Genomic DNA, 19,984 nt, shown 5'->3' with positions numbered 1-19,984 from the left:
AGCAAGTTAGAAATTCTATATAACATATTTTATCACTGAGTGGATTATATTACCAAATAAATCACTTTCATTTCAATTATTGATCTTTCATTTCAATACACGTTTTATCAATCAATTAAAATGTAATCGAATAATAAAGAAATTCGAATACTTTTATATCACGGGAATAGCTACGTCACTTGGTATCACTGTGGTAGGGAATAATAATAATAAGTAGTAATATGCTAGATTGACTTGAGGATTGATCAGAAGGATCAAGCCTCATATATATACCTAGAATAGGCGATGGGATCACCTGAATTGGTAGTTGTGATCTCCTTGTAGATTGTGGATATGATCACTATGAGCGGAGCTCTTAGTGATTAATTTGATAAGAGTGTATACGTCTACAAGGGAGATCGTAGTGATCAATATAACTTTGCAAGAAGTGTGCGAAGTTACAGTCACGTGAGATCCACGTGGTATTACGCGGGATATAGGTTTTTTCCGTGACACACCCCCCAGATCAGCCAAATCCGGTTGATCTGCATTTTTATAGATAAACAAACGAAAATCCTCTTGGCGACAGCTGAGCTGCGATTGGTGGTAAACGGGTCTAGGTGGGTAATCGAATTGATTTCCCCTGCCTGTCCTGCGAGTACACAAACAAAGAGGAGAAAATGATATAATGTCGTAAAGAAAATTTTGCTGAATGAGCTGTGGCACACACGGATACGTGCGCGTTTGTATGTAGATCCTCAGTTGAGTGATCTGATGTCTCGGAGACTTGCTGGTAGGATTGATCCCGTCGATTTTGAGAGTGATCAAACGCGTTAATCATGGGTGTCGATTCGAGAGATTATCGCGCACGGTGTTTGTGGCGGTGGTAGGCCTAAATGACCCACTTCAAGGATGAAAAGTTTTTCACTCTGGTAATTGGTGAATGAGGTGATAAGAATGGGTTGGTTTCCACTTGATTAGTCCTGATTTTGAGTAGCTTCAATCAGTTTTTTCCTTATGCCTTCCCCAATTAGAGATTCTGATTCTGAGCGAATCATTCTTCCTCCTCTGCGTGAGTATTCGTCTGCTTTGAGTAGTCTCTCTCAATTGTATCTGACGACGACAGTTGATCATATTAAATCTTTCCGCGGGGTTGATTCTTCTCGTTGTTTCACTCCTGTTAATCCTTTGCCCAAGACTCCTACACGGAGTGGTACGGTTGCAGGCCCTTCGAGTGGTCCTTGTGATTCTCGTGTAGTTCCTGTTGCTCGTCGAGCGCATTCTCCTCGTTCTGAGAGTAGAAAGTCGGCCAAACTTGCTCCTAGCTTTGGGTTGTTTGCGGAGTCTAGTGCTCGGTTGGAGAGAGTGAGAGATGCTCGAAGCGTGATGCCCCTTCATAACGAAGAGAACAATCAGACTGTAATCACTGCTGCGGATCGTGAGGATCCTTTTTGTTCGCCTGATTCGAGGGATATGAGGGAGTTTCCTCCTGATGGAAACAGTTCATCTCCTTCGTCGGATGATTCTTCGTCTTCTTCCTCCTCCCATTTTCCTTCCCCTCGTCCTAAGTCGAAAAGGATGAAAGTTGTTCCCAAGGTTGCATCGAGGAGAAAAGGTCGTTCGAAGACTGTTTCTCGTGATCCAGTGAACAAGGGTGTCCAGAATGAGGTGCCTTGTACTGAGTGTGTTCGATCTCTTTTGTCTGGTCGCCACGAGGATCACGGGAAGTGTTTCAGGAGAAAAAGTGGTGGCTCAGCTCGGTGTTGGAAGTGTAATACTCACGAGTGTTCAGCTCTCCCTGTCTTTTTGCGATCATTGGCTGTTCGATTGGTAGAGCTTTGGGACCCCGAACATGTGTCGATCCCTGGGAAAGTAAGTGACAGAGATTTTATTGATTACTTACTGAGTTTTGAGAGCTAATGCATCTTTTTAGAAAACAATTCCTAATAAGAAATCGGCTCGTGTTGCGATGTCAGTTATGTTGGCGATGGAAAAAGAGGATAAGGAGTTTATCGATCTTGACTCTCTCTCATCATCAACACAGAGTGTTTCTCCTGTCCGGTCCGTATTGTCTCCTTCTGCTAAGAAGAAGTCATTACCTCCCTCTCCGACTAGGAAGCGGAAATCTACTCCGACCCCTCAGTCTCCTGTTGCGAAGCGTGCGAAGAGTGGCAAGGTGGTTTCGTCGGCTAGTCCTAGTTCTAGGACTAGATCCAAGTCTGTTCAGCCTGATCCAGGTCCTGCAGGTGCCAAAGGAAAAGGGAAGCAGGTGACATTTTCTATGGATGATGATAGTGATCTAGATGAGGAGTATCATTCAGTTGGTAAGGATGATATTGTTGATTCTAGTGACGATCTGATCGAGAAAAAGAAGCAGTTGGATATGTTGGCACTTGAGATTGAGTACGCTACAAAGAAGCGAGCTCTTGAAGGAAAATATGTCATATAAATCCCGTTTAATTTGCTTGATCATTATGATCATTCTTCAATATGGTGTGAATATAACTTTGCAAACTTTTTGCGAAGTTATGTCTGTCGCGATTTATCTGCTTTCCTTGATCCTCATGCTCACGTCTTGGAGATTTAGAAGTGCTATGAAGTGGCCGAACTTTTGTCGTGATAGGTTCTTGGTTAAACCATCTGCCGCCATTTCAGCTGTTGGAAGATATGTGAGATAGAAGTTCCCTTTTGCATATTCTTGTCTTAACCACATATTCTGGATATCAACATGTCTTAGTTTTGTAGTGATTCTTTCGTTTTCTCCTACCACTAATCTAATTGATTGTTGATTATCGCAGAATATAGTGACTGGTTGCTTAACAACAAGATTGATTTCTTTGAGGAATCTGAGAGTTGCTAGTGTTTCTTTTGATGTGCGTTCGACTCCTAGCAATTCTGCTTCAGTGGTTGATGTTGTTACGGTGTCTTGTCGTGATGCTTTCCACACTACTGGTCCTCCGAACAGAGAAATGATATATCCTTGTGATGATCGGCGAGAGTCTTGATCATCGGCAAATGATGCGTCTGAAAATGACAGGAGTTGAGGGATTTGATCGTTGCTATATTCTATAGCATGATACCTTGTATTCCAAAGGTATTGAATGCAGTGATCAACTGCTTTCATATGATCCGGAGATGGGTTTGTGAGGTAATGGCTGAGTTGTGATGCTGCGAATGCGGCGTCTGGTCTCACAGTGATTGCTGTGTACAGCACTGATCCTACCTTTTCTTGATAGGTCCGTACGTAAGTAGTGGTAGCTTTACCGTCGAATTTGACAAATTCGATGAGTGGTAGCGGTGTACATGCATTTCCTTTATCGAGCTCGAATTTCTTCGCTATCTTTTCGATATAGGTATCGTGAGCAAGCCATAACTTCCCCATTTCCCGATCGCGTAGTATGCGGATACCCAGGAACCATTCAGTATCGCCTAATTCTCTGAGTTCATAGGCAGCTTTGATCCCAGAGATGATTTGATCGGCTGATGTCGAATCCTTCTTGTGATATATGATTTGAATGTCATCGACAAAGAATAAGACTAATACGGTCTGATCCGGGTTGGTGAACAAGCAGGGTTCCTCCTTGCCTTGATTAAGTCCTATATCTTTGAGTGTCTTGCTAAAGTCCTTGAACCAGATAGCTGGGGAATCTCGGAGCCCATATAATGCGCGATCAAGGACGACACATTTGTTAGGTTCCTTGAATCCATCAGGTAAGTAGCAGACCACTGGTGTCCCTGATGGATCCCTGTGAGCGTTGACGAAAGCATTCACTACATCAAATTGCTTCGTTTCCAGATCGTATTTTGCTATGAGAGCCATCACGATCCTGAATGATCTTCCGGCTAGTGTAGCAGCGTAGGTCGATTCGATCGTGTCTTTTGCTTGTAGATCTCCTCGAACTACTAATCTTGCTCTACATCTAGTGAGAAAACCTTGCTCGTCGCATTTGTAGGTGAATACCCATTGCAGTGGAATAGGAGCGATTGGTGCGTCCTCTGCGTTTATCTTGTGCCAGGTTTTGCGGTCTTTCAGGTTGTTGATTTCAATTTCACACTCATGCTTGAACCAGGGGCCTAGAAAGTGGTCTTTAAGGTGCTGGTAGCGTTTGGGTGGTTTAGGTAGACCTGAGAGATGAACCTTTGGCAATGCCTCTAACTGATCCTTATTCAGGAGAGTCGGTGGATTGGGTTTAGTGCGTATAGCGGCTGCGACCACGCTGTGCATTGTTACGAAAGAGTCATCTCCTTCCGTAATTGGGTGGCTAGGCCAGAATGTTTCATGAAAATCTTTTATTCTTGAACTACCTCCATTCGACATACTCGCGATTAATGTTCCAATGAATGTTTTGTTCGATGGTTTTGGAGCTTGCTCTTGTAAACGCAGACGTCGACGTGTGTGGTGTTGGTGAGTTGGAGAATAGTCTGTTTGAGGATTATCTTGACTGAAGTCGAATATTTGATATTCTGAAGGATCCAGAGTTGGCTTTGGTATTTCGATCTTCATTACTCTTTGTCTCTTGAGTGGTTGATCAGGGAGCAATGAGAGTTGATCTTCCTTAAATTGATCGATTGTTCGTGTTAAGTTTGGTAGCCTTGGCGGTGAAGTCACTTCTTCAACTGAGTAAGAATCTGAGTCATTAGTAGGGTGATTTTCTGTGTCGCTGACATATTCTCCGCGAACTACGTCTGTTGCGTGACCAGTTGTCTCATAGTCCATACTGTCGATCTGTTCTTGAATGATTGTTGGTTGTGTGATGGGAGTAGAACGTGCAGCCTCCTTTGTGTGATCATGATCAAAACGTTCGTTGTGTGATAGGTTTTCTACATCAAGGGCCTCTTCTGACTGTAGATCCTGTGGTGTGAGCCTGCTATGACGATTCACGAGCTCGTCTCCACCCCCCAGATTCACCCCCGAGTCCTGCTCGTGTGTGGGTGTATCTGAAGTGCGCATGGTGGGAGTGCTCAACGCTGCTGGCATTCCACTTTGTGAAGTAATCACATCGTACTCGTCTCTAATGATCGTTCCTTCTGCATCCAAGCGTTCTTGAATATCGAGCTGTTGTGCGTATTCTTGAAGTTCTTGCTCGGTGAAGATGTCAATGGTGTGATCACTAGAGTCTGTTTTGTATGTCCTTTTCTCGTCGAATGTGACATTGCGAGTGACGATGACCCGTTTGAGCTTTGGTATCCATATGCGAAAGATCGAAGATCCTGGTACATACCCAACTAGATAGCCAATGTGTGCTCTTGGGTTAGTTTTATACATTTTCTTATTAATTCCTAATTCCCTTTCTTTATCCAATGGGTAAGCTCTGCACCCGTATCGATATATGTTGCTCCAGCTTGGTCGTAGATCGCTAGTTAAGTGATCGATTTCCGGGCTGGATATAACTTCGCGAAAAGTTTGCGAAGTTACAACTGATCGATAATAGTTCTGGAACCATGACTCCAGCACTTCATTAGGGGATTTGAACGAACATGCCTTGCGAGGGCTGATGTTGTATAGGTATGTTGCTGCTTGCGCTGCTTCTACCCATAGTCGATCAGGAAGTCCTGCAGAGATACGCATTTTGATTTGCTTTGTGATTATCTCTTGTCCCGCTCGTTCTGATCCGCCATTTGACTCGTGTGTGTTTGGTGGTGATAGTTCCAGTTCTATTCCTTCTTGCTTTATCCAGTTTTCGAATATAGTGTTACCCATGATCCCGATGACTGAAGTGTCATTGTCTTGCTTGATGCATACGACTGGTAAGTTGTACTTACGTAGCACCCAAGCAAGAAAGCTCTGGATCGTATTGAACACTTCAAGATGGGTCTTCTGATATAGTGGGAATGAAAATATCTTACCACTATACATTTCTTTGATTATCAGAAGCCAGGATGATCCTGTGTAGCTTCGTGGAAAGTCGAATAGATCCCACTGGATTTTGTAGAAGGGACGGAATGGTCGTCTTTCACTAGGCGATCGTGATATGACTTGTTTCGCGTGCGTACGTGCACAGTCAGCACAGTCACTCCTAGTGATCCCTTTAATCTTTACATTCCTTGCAGCAAATACCAGATGCTCAAGTGCCTCTTTTCCTAAGTGCCCTGATCTTTCGTGCCATAGTTCCGCTGAGTCCTCCCGAGGTTTCGGGGGATCGTATGATTTGCGAAACGACCTATTGATCTTTTTGTTGATGGTTGGGCACATTAGAATTGAGGGATTCACTGGGATGTTCATGAGGGACTGAGAGTAAGATGAGAATGGTTTGTATTCTAGGAATAAGAGGTTATCTTTACGAATGCATTGAATAACAATGGAGTTGTTGTTCAATGTCCCGTATCGGAGAGTTGAATCCATCCCTAAGAACCACAAACCAGCTTCTCTCAACTTAGTCTCTGAGACTATATTAACATGGAACCCAGGAATGTACGCAACATTGCTTAATATCAGATCTCCATTTGGTTCGCTATCTGGGCGAATCGTGATTCCTTTGATTGTTCGAGTGCCTCTCCCAATGATCGGTATACGAGTTGTTCCAGATTCGACGTAATCTGAGGAGGGAGATGGAGCGTATTCTTGTCCATCGAGCAGTGAGATGTCATTGACCAGATGCATAGCACCACCTGTGTCAAAGACAGTACACTGGGTGAGTGGATGAGGAGTAGATTCCATCGTGTTGTAGATGCCTCTTCCCAATTGGCCCTGGATTAGGCATGCGTTGAAGCGTGCTCCTGGATCAATTGGATTAGTTGAAGAGGTGGCTACTGATGATGGAATCCAATTTTTATTCCCCCATATTTTACGTATAGAGTTCCATCTCTCGTCTTTGGCTCGGTGTCTGATATCGTTGCACTCTTTTACCGACAGATTCGGTGTTTTGAGTGATCCGGTTTTACCTGTAAATACATATTGCAATATCTCGCAATCCTTCGCGAGGTGCTTGGAATCGGATCCATTGTTTTTCCAATCCGCTTCAGCTCTGCACGGGCACCTATAGGGATCAGGATGTCGTCTATAGTCTTTCTCTTTGCCTCTAAATTCGCGTAGCTTGACGGTTTGATTCGAAGGTTTATTGGTGGAAGGACTAAGTGTTGAGAAGATACCTTTTCCTCTGGGTGACAGTGAGTCTTGATAGGCTAAGCCACCAAAGATATCTCCATATTGCTTCAAGGAGTAATTCGGGAGACCTAGTTGATTGTTGGTTTCGATCTGAATGAGCATTGCACTAGACCAGGTGGGGAGCATGCGAGTTCCCACAGCCTGTAAGAAGTTGATTAGCGCGAGGTCGTCGTCGACTTCAACGTGATATGCTTTTGCATTGGTGTAGGCCTTGGTCCAATCGTTATGCCACTTTATAGGATCACTTCTACCTAGGACTGCTTGCTGAAGAACATTGCGGTATTCTTGCGCTACTGCTGACTTTGCTGTAGTCAATGTAGGTGCAAGCTTATCATGTAGCTTGAGAATGATCATTCTGAGTGGTAGAGCAGTGGAGTTGTCGTTCTCGATAGTGATTTCCATGAGATGGGATGAATCCACTGTTTCAGTGATCCACTGATACACATCCTGGTAGGACTTATGCATGAGGTTGTATGTGTCTCTCTTGCTTCGATATTCTCCTTGGAGTGCAGAGTATTCTGCAGAGATGTCTTGAAATGTGCAAGGAGATGGTGTGGGAGGGAGTTGCATTTTTTCATCTCCCTCGTCATCCTTTGAGTGAGCTTTGTGATGTTCGAGACTTTGATTGTATTTCTCGGTGTTTATTGCATCGTTTCTTTTAATGAGTTCAGAGATCTCTATAAGCTGTGGTGGATCCTTGGTTAACCAGTCATCCGCGTAGTCTGGGTTTATCCTGATAAAATCTTTGCTATCTTCCGGAGTGGATCCGGGAGTGAGTGGGGCGATCTTCTCTCTGGTAGGTTTGACGTCCTTCCAGATTCCTTTGGATACACAGAGGTGCTGTAGTTGGAGGAACCATTTTGTCCAGTGTCCACGAGTGACTAAATGGATCGAGTCCGTAGAGTCTTTTGGCATAATGACTCATGGAATATAAAGAATAGAAATGAAGGCAGTGATATCAAATGACGTGTAGGTGTTGCGCAGTCTTAAGTGCTTACCGGGCTCATAACTATCACGGGAATAGCTACGTCACTTGGTATCACTGTGGTAGGGAATAATAATAATAAGTAGTAATATGCTAGATTGACTTGAGGATTGATCAGAAGGATCAAGCCTCATATATATACCTAGAATAGGCGATGGGATCACCTGAATTGGTAGTTGTGATCTCCTTGTAGATTGTGGATATGATCACTATGAGCGGAGCTCTTAGTGATTAATTTGATAAGAGTGTATACGTCTACAAGGGAGATCGTAGTGATCAATATAACTTTGCAAGAAGTGTGCGAAGTTACAGTCACGTGAGATCCACGTGGTATTACGCGGGATATAGGTTTTTTCCGTGACATTTTAACTATTGAAGTTATTCAAAAAGATAAAAAACTTAATATTCGAAAAACTACTAAGCTATATAATTTATTATATATAATATTCAATTATAGAATGAATGGTTTTATTCTTTGTATTGAAACTCAAACGAATTGTTATAATTTTATAGAATTAGAAAAGGAAGTGATTATTCAATATATATTTGATATAGATTTAAGAGGATTTCTATCTAAATTTAGAATAGTGAAAAATATGGTGAATTATATTCTTGAATTGAGGGATATAAAATATATTGAAAAGTTTTGAATATATCGATTTGTAAAGTGTTGAATTGAATTAAAGATGTGTTTTAATTGTATTTATAATTTTCAAAAGGCTTTCTATAAAGATTCTAAATTTATTGAAAAATAGTTTCAATTAATTTTGAATATACAAACGAAATATAATATTCTCGATTACGATTTTTACAATTTCAATAAAACAAGTTTTATAATGAGTATAATATACCCCGGAATGATAATAACTAGTATTGAACGAAATAGCAAAAGTAAGGCAATATAATTAGATAATAGAGAATGGACTATAATGATTATATATGGTAATGGGGAGGGTGAAATTATATTTCCATTTCTAATGGTTCAAGAACAAATTCATCTTTTCAATTGATATATCGAAATTGATTTTTTTATAGATTGAATTATTAAACTTATATTTAATGAATGAACAAATAATGAAATGGATTTAAAATGGTTGAAATATTTCGATAAATATATTAAGAATCGAAAAAAGAACAAATATCAAATGTTAGTGTTAAATAGGTATGAAAGTTATAAATCAAAAGCTTTTCAAGTATACTATAAAAAAAACGATATTATATATTTATATTTATTACTATATTCAAATTATCTAATTCAATTATTTAATATAGATTGTTTTGATAATCTGAAATATTCATATGATAGTCAAATTAATAGATTTATCAAGGTATATATCAATTATATCTCGAAGGTTGAATTCTTTATAGCTTTTAAAGCTGCATACAAAGAATCAATCATCTCTCAAAATATGAAATCAGGATTTCGAGGAATAGGTTTAATACCATTTAGCCCTGAAACTGTATTTTCGAAGTTAAATATTCGAATTCGTACACCTACCCCCCCCTCTTTCGATCTAGATCAATAAATCTCTCAAACCCCTCACAACCCAACTGAAGCTCTTTCTCAATCAACATTAGTTAAATCTCGAATAACTCGTTATCAATCAAGCTCTCCTACACCTATATTTGAGACTGTACTAGTTCTAGCTAAGGGTACAAAAAGATTAGCTTATGAGAATACATTTTTAAATACAGAGATTCGTACACTTCGGGTAGCAAATAAAACATTAAGCAAACATCGACACACAAAAAAAACTCAGTTACATCAAGAAAAAGTACTTACTAAACAAAAGGTTTTTGATATATTATCTCAACAAAAAGTTGATATTCAAATTCAACACAACGAACATCAAAATAAAGGAAATCCTATTAAAAAAGCATCTTTTAATAAGTGCTATAATAAATGTAGAAAATCAGGTTATAATTTAAAAACTTGTCAAAACAATATAATAGATTCTAGATTACTAAACTCTTAATAGTTTTAATCAATTGATTCAATTGTTATTGAATAATATAAATTTAAAATAATAAATTGAAGTGAAAGTAATCCACTCGATGATATAATCCACTCAGTGATAAAACATGTTATAATATTTTAAAGTATGATTGTTCTATAAATAATGAAAAGAGAGTCTATACGAGATGGGCATAGATAAAAAGGAAGTGCTAACAATATGGTTTTAACTGACGCCTGGGGAAGTGAACTTCTTAATAGTATGATGACATGCTAAACTAAGGAATTACAATGACATCTTATTCATAAGATGAAGTGCTAACAGTAGGAATGGTAGTTGGCGTATATAAGACGCTTTGCTGAGAGTATGCCTATCCTTTTGTGTCAATATCATTCTTTCATGAGTGTTATGTTGAATTACCTCTTAGCCTTTACGATTGGCTCTAACTGAGCGCTGTACAAGGCTCCTATAAATAATACACAAGGTTCTCTGGAGCTAGAGAATTAGATTGAGGAAATCGGTGGTGTAAAGCTTTGTACAGGGCACTGGAATGTTAGTCATTGGATGGTTGAGCTAGGAGTTGAAGAGAGAACAATGGTTTTTCAGATGCAAGAACGCATCTTAGACTGAGAGACGAGTGATGAAAGGAGATGAAATGGGATGAAAGAGCCACTGGTACTGAGATGCGGAATAGGAGAAGGGGGAAAAATTAGTCTCAACGCCGGAGCTGATGCTGTATGTGAACTGGAGTTTTGAATGCTTATGACTCGTAAATTCAAGTTCTTCCGTACCACAAGATCTGTCCCTTACGTGAGTCATGAAATAGAAACGCATAGGTCATTTCATGTAAACGCTGCAATTGCTTTGAGACTACATTGTTGTTACGGATAGAAGTCAAAAGAGATGTTCACCGGGCCGATTATATTTGCTTGTTGCCCGTTATGTGCACAACTCTTGCTGACTCTCTCGGCTTTTAGTAACTCTTAAATACAATACACAGATATTGGCAAGTGCGGCCCAGCCTCGTAGCCGGCACCGTGCACAGATGAGGGATTCGTCTCTGGACCCCCCCCCCACCGCATTCATACGATGCCATTAAATGTCTAGCCGTCCATTCATCCAACCAAGTTATTTGTGCCACAAATAAAAAAGATAAAAACAAAGGCAAAGCGTGTCTAGTCGTACATCGTATCGCGTGCATCGGTACCGCTTAGAAGAGTGTAGGATCCATCTTGGATGTGCGCGCCATGCACCTGTCAAGGAACTCCTGTCTCTCGGTTGGATTTTCAATTCGACGAAATGTGGCGACCAGAAGGAGTGACAATGCATGCTCCATGCCTCCTTTAAACTGTTGGCTGGTGAGCAATCGGAGGGGGTCGAGATTGGGCTTCAGGCTAACTTCGGTAGTTTGTTTCTCCTTGTCACTCAATTTGAGCTCGTCAATCTGTTTTAAATGGGGATGATTAGCAAAATACTAGCGAGGTCTGGTAATATGAAACCTAAACCTACAAAACCTGTGACAGCATATGCATTAGTTCCAGCTGTGTAGACTGGTTCATCTTTTTCATCTCTCTTCCTCTTCCCCAGGATAGATGGCCATCCGTAAGAAGGGCAGAATCGTGCCAGAGGTCCCCCATGTGGTATCTCAGAGTATACTGGTCCGCAAATAGCGGAGAGTGGATCTGCACGAGGTGGGCGAGGGTGGGGAGGAAGGGTTGGCGGCAGAAGAGGCAGTTGGCGGAGATGATACAGTGCCCTTTTCGCTACCTTCTGTTCCATTTTATGCAGACTGCGCTCTTTACTGCGAGTAAATGCGCGCGTAAACGATCTCCCCAATATTGTGACTTGAATTATTGTCCTTGGCCATCCTGGCTGCCGAAAGGCGACGCCATAGCCACGGGCTTTTGCTTCCAGTTGTATTGTAGCCTTGGCATCTTCCTTTTCTTCATACTTGACTCTTTTATAGGCTTGACACGACATTTTTGTGAGATTCTTACTTGAGAAAAGCTGGTAATGTTATATCCTTCGAGAACGAAGGTTTGTACAAGGAAGTCTTTTGGATCTTGGGGGCAGGAGATTCTTCCACTGGGTACCTATCTTGAATTTTCACGTGCTAAAATTCACTCAATCTTTGTTATATGAAAGCTCACGCGTTTATCTTCACTGTAATCTCTACGCGTTGAATGAACAAGGATGAAATGAGGAAAAGACTTTTGACTTTTTGATGTTGTGGTGCTATTCCTTCAAAATCCCCCAAATCATGCATCTCTTTCGATCTCCAGTCTATCTTACATTTCTTAAAGGTCTGACTGTCGGACTTTATTAATTACTTGATACAATTTTTCAGGTATCTGATAATATTTGAAAGTCCCTGTAGAGCTGCGTCTATTTTTTTCCCACTGTTTTTTATATGAGGTACCAAAATATGGACCCTCAAGTAGAACACACAACTTTCTCTTGGAATCTAAGTCATCTAAGATGCTCATTGATAGGATCACACCTATTTTTGTTGTCACTGCCGTACTTCATGAGCTCTATATTGAATCATCCTTTAACTTTCATACCGAGCTCGCAACTAGATAGCACTTATGGGCTGACTTGTGTCAATAAACATTACCAAGTGACTATTTATTGAAGTCTGAACTTGTAAATATCGTCTTCGTGAATAGGATATGTATATTTGAGTGCTCAGAAGGGGGTGACCTAGGATAGTCCCCTTCTATTTGATGCTGTGAACGCCTTATGATGAGCTTTACCAAATTACCCGTAAATTGATCCTTTGGCATTCAAAGAACCTTGCATTTTGATTCTTATGTTGATTAGCCTTCAATCGTGAGTCGCTCGTGCCTCGTATGTATTATTTAAAAGTCCACGATCTTACTGTCCTGATTCTTCCCTTTTTTATCAATGACCAAGATAAAGGACAGCACGTTGGCAGACTAATAACCCTGATTATACTACATAATATTGAAAGATATGAAGCTAGTATCTAGTCTACTTACCAACCATCTTGACCCTCTAAACCAGAATAAATTGCATATATATGACGTGCGAAGATTTCCAAAATCTTATCCTGAGCACTGCTTTAATTTCATGGAGCCGTTTTGTCATCACTATTATCTCGGTGACATTTGGACTTAGCCTAGATTCAAAAATGCTCGTTTCTCAACTTCTGCATTTTCAAATTTGGCCCTTAGAAAACGGAAAGAATAACAAAGGTAAAAAGGCTGAGAGACCAGAAACATCGCGTGAAGGTAATGTTCGAAGATATTGATCAATCATCGTGTGCCATCTCCGGCCTTCGACATTCATCATTCTATTTACATATATCATCTTCAGTCTATGCATTCCATAGACATTCTAATCTGTCTCATATGGTGCAGCCAGGATATTAATAGGAACCAAGCCATAATGCCAAGATTAGGCGACTTCCTTGCTGGCTTATTACATGAAAACAACCAGCCTTTCTTCTAGAATATGCTCCCCGCGAGAAGAAACTCTATGGATAACCCAACATAACAGCGATGGTCGTAGATTGGTTGAAGCACCATCTTCTAGTTTCTCTGCCTCTGACAATTGCTTCCACTTGAGCATGGTGCACAATCTGATTATTCCGTACCTACAGTTATTAGTTTGAAAGTTACAGCACTCATAATTCCACATGATAGAAATTCAATGTTCATAGAGTCAGGTTAGAAATTCTATTAGCACAGCACGTGCTTTTATTTGAGACGTGTAATAAATTGAGAGGTCTTCTAACATACACCCAGCGTTTACCGCTTGTGGGGCCCGTGTATATATATTCTAGCAAGCGAATTACCTTCACAAAATCACCTACAAGTTGGGTGGCTCAGTGGTCTAATCACTGTTTCACAGATCACCTCTTGTGACGATGAGTTGAACTCGTTGTCGGGATACAGCACTCATCACCTGTTCTCATATGTTCACAAAAAAAAAACCTAAAAAACCAAAAAAAAAGAAAAAAAAATCATAAAATGATTCAAACAAACAAAACCATAAAATGGTCCCAGTCATAAAATGACTTAAAACACAAACATCAAAAAAGCTAATCATAAAATGATTAATAACCTTTTGCCATTTTGATTTGTTTGAAGCATCTATCACGATAACAATTTTTTGAACCTGCCGACTTTGAGAGTGTATGTTACAAGTTGTTTAGTGCTACTATTGAGCTCGCATCTTAATATTCAAGGTGATCAACTGAACTTTCTAAATTTTATCATGTTGGAGTGGTAAAAGATTGTTGGAAATTTTTCTCTAACACCGTACTATAACTCACCATAGTAATCTTTGACATTCTCATAAAAACTACAGAGCCTGTCTATACCAGTGAATCGAGGCAGTCATATACCAAGTTATTCTTCGTTCCCACTCTTCTTCCTCTTGAACCTATCACCCCGCCCCCCTCGTTATGCAGATATCTCAAAAGTGGATACCGCGGCCAAAGGAAAGGGCTTTATCTACCACGAAGGGGTATTTAGTTTTCGCGGTAATCTCTATTAAAAATGGGAAGAGAATGAACAACACAATGTTACAGTGCCGGTAATTCCTTTTTGTTATTTGGATTTCATGGATCGGGAGAAAATGTGCCGAGATATCTCCAAGTTTGCATCCCCTGTGGCAGGTTCCATAAATCCTTCACGTGGCAAACGAGTGAATACAAATCCATATCACACCAGAAGCAGACAGGAAAATGGAGAGCTATGAACTCCTAATAAAGATCATTAGTATCACAGTTTTTTGAATGCGAAAAGAAGATGTGTCCCATAATCCCACATCTCCTTAACTTACAACTCACACTCCAGGATCCTCGAGACAGTCTGATCTCGTCATCCGTGTACGAGATATCTTCTCCGGCATACAAAATATATGAACAGTCATGTCTCACTTAGTTTCTAGAAACAAAGATAACCCACTGTTTGATTCTGCTCCCTCATCAGTCCCGGATTTGCCAGTCAACCTCAAATCTCCTACGAGACTTACAAGTCTCGAGTACAGTTCTTTTCCTGACAGAACTGACCTATTTAATTAGGGAAATGGAGTAAGGTACAATTTTTGATGCCATCTACGGTATTGGAACTATTAAATTGAACTTGTGTATTGTGAATAGAGTATTTTGCCGTATTGTCACGTCCAATATATCTAGACTTCTGATGATTTCGACTTTTCATATCTTCAAAGACTGTCATGTAAGATACATCGTCATCATTTACTTACTATTCCTCCTATTAATACTAGAAAGTGGTAAGGAATTCAAAGTATGAGATGCTAATTCGTATAACCACACAAAATTTCACACTTTGTGACCTTTCATCATATACACCAAACCTCCCTTGGCAAATGAATACGCGGGTAGATGAAAGCATGTAATTTTACGGGAGCATTAATGAACAGCATGAACTCATAATCTCAGAATAGCATTGATGTGGATCTCCGGAATACATTGATGTCATTATTTATCGGATGCCTAAAAATTGTTCTAACCACCTAGATTTATTCTATAGAGATAATGGTTGAGAAGTATAGCTTGATGCATTATAAATGAAAATATAGCTTCAAAAGAATGAAATGTGAATTTCCCATTGATAGGCACAGGTAAATACACATAAATGTAGCATATCATATTCTTAATTTTCATCCTTAGCTCCTTCACCTAGCTTGCTAGTTCAAATCATCCGCGTCTATTTGAGAATTTCTATAGAATAGCAAGAGCAAGTTGACGAACCTGAACAGAATTTGATTTAGCTAACCAACAAAAAAGCCACAAGACTACTCATACAAATTGGAGCGACATAAAAAGTAATCAAACATAGAACGAGACCGACCAAAGCAAAACTCCAAGGTAAACTTGAAAGTAAAAAAATAAATGCCAGCATTAGTTTTCCATCTCTTTCAATCATGCTGCCCACATTATCAAGGATCGTTGAACAACTCCCCTAGCCTGTACCACCGCATGAGCTGCGGGGTCCACCAGACGCCTTCACAGCTTTTCCGATACAACGTCGCTGAAAGACTGTCGTGGCCCCAGAAGCATGAAATTGATAACCGTGTTTCACATTCTCTGTCTGGAAATTCCAACCTAACACTGTGCCGCATTTATTTACCCGTTCTTTCAAGCCGGCGCCATTTTCTCCGAGCTTGTCCTTATCCCAATTACTTCCATAAATATCGAGGAGATTGCAGAAACTTGTCCAAGTTGAAACGCACCATTGTTCAGGATCAATTGACGACGATTGTTTCGTCGAGGATGAGTCGTCAGTCTCATCGGAGTCTGCCAGGGAGTTCAGTAGAGCAGTTGCATCCGATACTTCTGAAGAGAGATTCGGCGCTGGGGCAGCTACTATGAACGAGATGGCAAAGAAGAGTGCTCACAAGTATGTTCAACAGTAGAGCATGTTGAAGAAGATCTGCTGTGAATCTAGTGAAGCTAGAAGTTCTACGATGACACAATCCGTTTTTATTCAAATTTCTATGTAAACTGAACAACGATGTATCTGGTGATGGGATCAATTGCCACGTTTGAAAGAAAGGGCTGAGGAGCTCAAGTTTCTACGTCTCGGTTAGAGTAGTCAATAGGCTGTAGAACTAAGTACGTAAACCAAAAGCAATGAGCGGATCATTGGGAAAGATTTGATAGAGAAAGTGAGGCTTCTAAAAAGCGGTGGATGTGCGCGAGGTGAGTTGATGTCTTGGAGAAAGGGACTTGGACGCTTTAAGTACTCAAGCGACAAAAGAAAAGATAACAGGATAATCTTCATATATCTCCACATCAGAAGTAAAGTCAATCTGTTAAGGATGGATATTGTTACAGCAAATCCCAAAGGCGGTACCACGCCACGGCCAGCTTCTCCGGCTACTCGCAATGAAATGCATTCAATCGTAGAGTATGATGCGGATAACCTTGTTGGGAAAGTGTCGAAGTGTTTAGCTATAGCCAAGCAGCGCAAGTATTTGAACCGCTTGTACGCCTTTCCTTGGGTCTCCCTCATATGAGTTATGAAAGGATTTGATTATTACTGCTAATATCATTCTTCTTCGATTCAGACAGCGAGATGGGAGTCAAGGTCTTTTTTTTTCTGTTCTAAAATCCATAGGTCGGCATCCATCGAGCCCGCTAAGCTGCATGATTTCGAAGTGGGTTCGAAATCCTAACCTTAAAGTGGAAATCCAACTAGGTAACTATTCGGTACCTGAATCCTACGCGTTAGCCTTTTATAAGCCGCGCACTGCATGGTGACGAACTATATACTGGGCAATGCGCACTCAATGTTTAAAGAAATGCCTACTTCGCATTCTAGAGCATTTCCTTATGAAAATATGCTTGACCCACTTGTTCGACTATTATGTGCTTCATGGGCTGGATTGATGATGTCTTGTTGTTACCAGAAAAGAGATGTATTCTTAACTGGTTCCAACAAAGGTGGACAAATGGCAGCAAGCCTGAAAGCGAGAAGGCCATACCTTATTATTACCAGTTGATAGTACCACACTAACCATGCGACTCCTATCAAGCCAACCATTACAGTATTACTTGATGCACAGATCACCCAAAATATCATTTGAAGTTTAGAACACGAAGCGGATGTAGTAGTTTCTAATCCTAAGGGCCCGTTCGGATCCTTTTTTTAATTTGTTGACTAATAATTTAGCCTAAATTTTGTAGATCTACAAAATGTAGAGTAACAAATATTGATAAATATTATTAGATACTAATAAAAGTTGTATTACAGATTTGACGAAGTTTAACAAGGTTATTATATAAATTTTCAAAATTTGTAAATTCATATTTTGTAGCTTTTTGTAATTCAATATTAGTATTTGGTAAATCACTTTTTTTCAATTTTATTATCAATATAGATTGTTGAATAATATTTGCATTCGGTAAATGCTAATTTGGATCTATATTGCTAACAAATATAGCTCTATATCGCTTAAAAAATCGATCCGAACGGGCCTTAAGTCTGACCTTGCTCTCTATGTAGTTCGATTATGTCTTGGAAGTCTCCAGCCTTCTAACTTCTAAAGCATTCCAAGTCATCAGTAGCAAATTACTTGCGATGCGGAAAAGGGCCTGGATTTATCAAGCTTGATTGCTGTTTCATAAACAGTTAAAATCTTAGTGTCCTTTCTAGACAAACGAAATGCTAACTAGCGCAATCACCGCTCGATTCGACGAATCCAAATGATGTCATCTAATTACCACAATATTCTCCCCTAGATTTTACATATTACACACCAAACCCCATCATTCAAGAACCCAGCAAAATTCTATTCCCTACGGAGCTCAAAATGGAATCAAATTCTCCGAGTATGATTTATAAATACTTGTCATTTTTACAGTAGATAAATTCTTTGAAATGAAAACCCGAACTATTTCCAATCTATCTATTGCCAGGGTATCAGAATCACATTGCTATTAAAGCACAAACATCTACGCACTCTATATCAAATCTCTTATTTTATTTCAAAGAAAATACAAAAAGACTAATTCTATAAACATCGATATCCCTATTCCTCACGCTACATGCAACTCATAGAAATAATTCCCCACCCCCTCTAATACTCACAAACACACGCAACAAATCTCCAACCCCTATTTTTCATTCCCTTACGTTCCAAAGAATACTTCGAGACAATGATAAAAGAATCGTGCAAATAGATGCCTGAAATATACTACACCGAGATAAATACCCGTGATTCATACCCACCCCAATCCATCCCTTCTCATCTTATATAAATCACGTTCCGATAGAAATTCACGTGATATCATATTTCCTCTCTCCTATCATGTAAACAGACAGGTAGGTACTATGTATGCAACGAATAAATCATCAAAATATATTAGTAATTAATATATCTATCTATAAAACCCATCCACCCCCCCTTCGCAAAACAATAAAAGACTAATTGATTCCCTTTCATCTCATTTCATATTCAATCCATCACAATACCTACATAATGATAAATTACTAGCGCGTCGTCAAATACACTCTACTATCCATCTATCCAGTATAAAATCTCACCATATTCCAACCCAGCTCATTCATCCATACACCACCCGTCAAATACCCATACCTCGTTATACGAAGAGTCCCAACACTCAAGAAAAAAAGAAAAGGAAAAAAGAAAAAGAAAAAGAAGCTAAGTGCGGGGTAGCTACAGCTCCCCTCTCTAGACCGTATGTATGATTTTCCCAGCTCTAACCCCACATACCTGATGGGTAGGGTTATCCATCATCCCACCATGAATTATCATTATCATTATCATTATCACTATCATTATCATGCCATCCGTCTATCCAACCATTCAACCCCACCATCCCATCCCATCTCATCCCATCCCATCCCTTACCTTCATCGTGAGGAAGTACCAGGTGCCAGGCCCGGCCCGGAATAATAACCCCACCACCACCACCACGCACATCCATCCATCCATCCAAACATTCGGATACGATCCCGAGAGGAAACGAAACGCAGAGGAAAATCTGGTGTGCCCCACCCCCCACACACTATTGGCACTTTTATACTTCCATCTCCATCTCCACATCCATCTCCCGGACCACCTATTATCCTATGGAGTGCCTGCCGCACTGCACGAAACAGCTCTCCACATTGATATGCTATCGTGGGAGGCGGGTGGCGGTGTGAAGGGATGGATGGATAGGGGGATGAATGGATGGAGATTCAGGACCATATTCGGGTTGTTGGGAAGTATCTGCAGGTTTGCTGTTATGGGAGATTTGGATTGTAAGACTTCTATTGTGGTTTATCTATTATCTTGTGTGTGTGTGCATCTAGCTTTGGAGTTGCATACTTTTTGATCGTACGACTATGTGGTATTTTGTGTATGTGTGTGTGTGTGTGTATACATGTGTGTGCATATGTATATATGTTATGCATCGAGTGGAGGAGATGCATGCATGAATGGAAAGCGTATGGT

The 19,984-nt window shown here is 40.2% G+C and overlaps 1 protein-coding gene across 2 annotated transcripts; it reads right to left on the bottom strand.

Moving 5' to 3' along the window:
- Nucleotides 1-11,124: 11,124 nt before the first annotated feature.
- On the bottom strand, nt 11,125-12,104 carry BCIN_09g00780 (hypothetical protein). 2 transcript variants are annotated; one of them, XM_024694879.1, is made up of 3 exons: nt 11,534-12,104; nt 11,424-11,468; nt 11,125-11,372 (listed from the first exon to the last, which is right to left on the bottom strand). In XM_024694879.1, exons 1-3 carry the CDS (start codon nt 12,002-12,004, stop codon nt 11,235-11,237), a joined length of 654 nt encoding a protein of 217 aa, XP_024550672.1. In that variant the 5' UTR covers nt 12,005-12,104; the 3' UTR covers nt 11,125-11,234. The 2 variants fall into 2 exon arrangements, with proteins under 2 accessions (XP_024550672.1, XP_001545939.1); XM_001545889.2 differs by having other exon boundaries at nt 11,125-11,468.
- Between the last annotated feature and the right edge of the window lie 7,880 nt (nt 12,105-19,984).

The sequence above is a fragment of the Botrytis cinerea genome, chromosome 9, assembly GCF_000143535.2.
Source record: "Botrytis cinerea B05.10 chromosome 9, complete sequence".
NCBI lineage: Eukaryota > Fungi > Ascomycota > Leotiomycetes > Helotiales > Sclerotiniaceae > Botrytis > Botrytis cinerea.
This window is presented reverse-complemented; position numbering and strand designations above follow the sequence as displayed.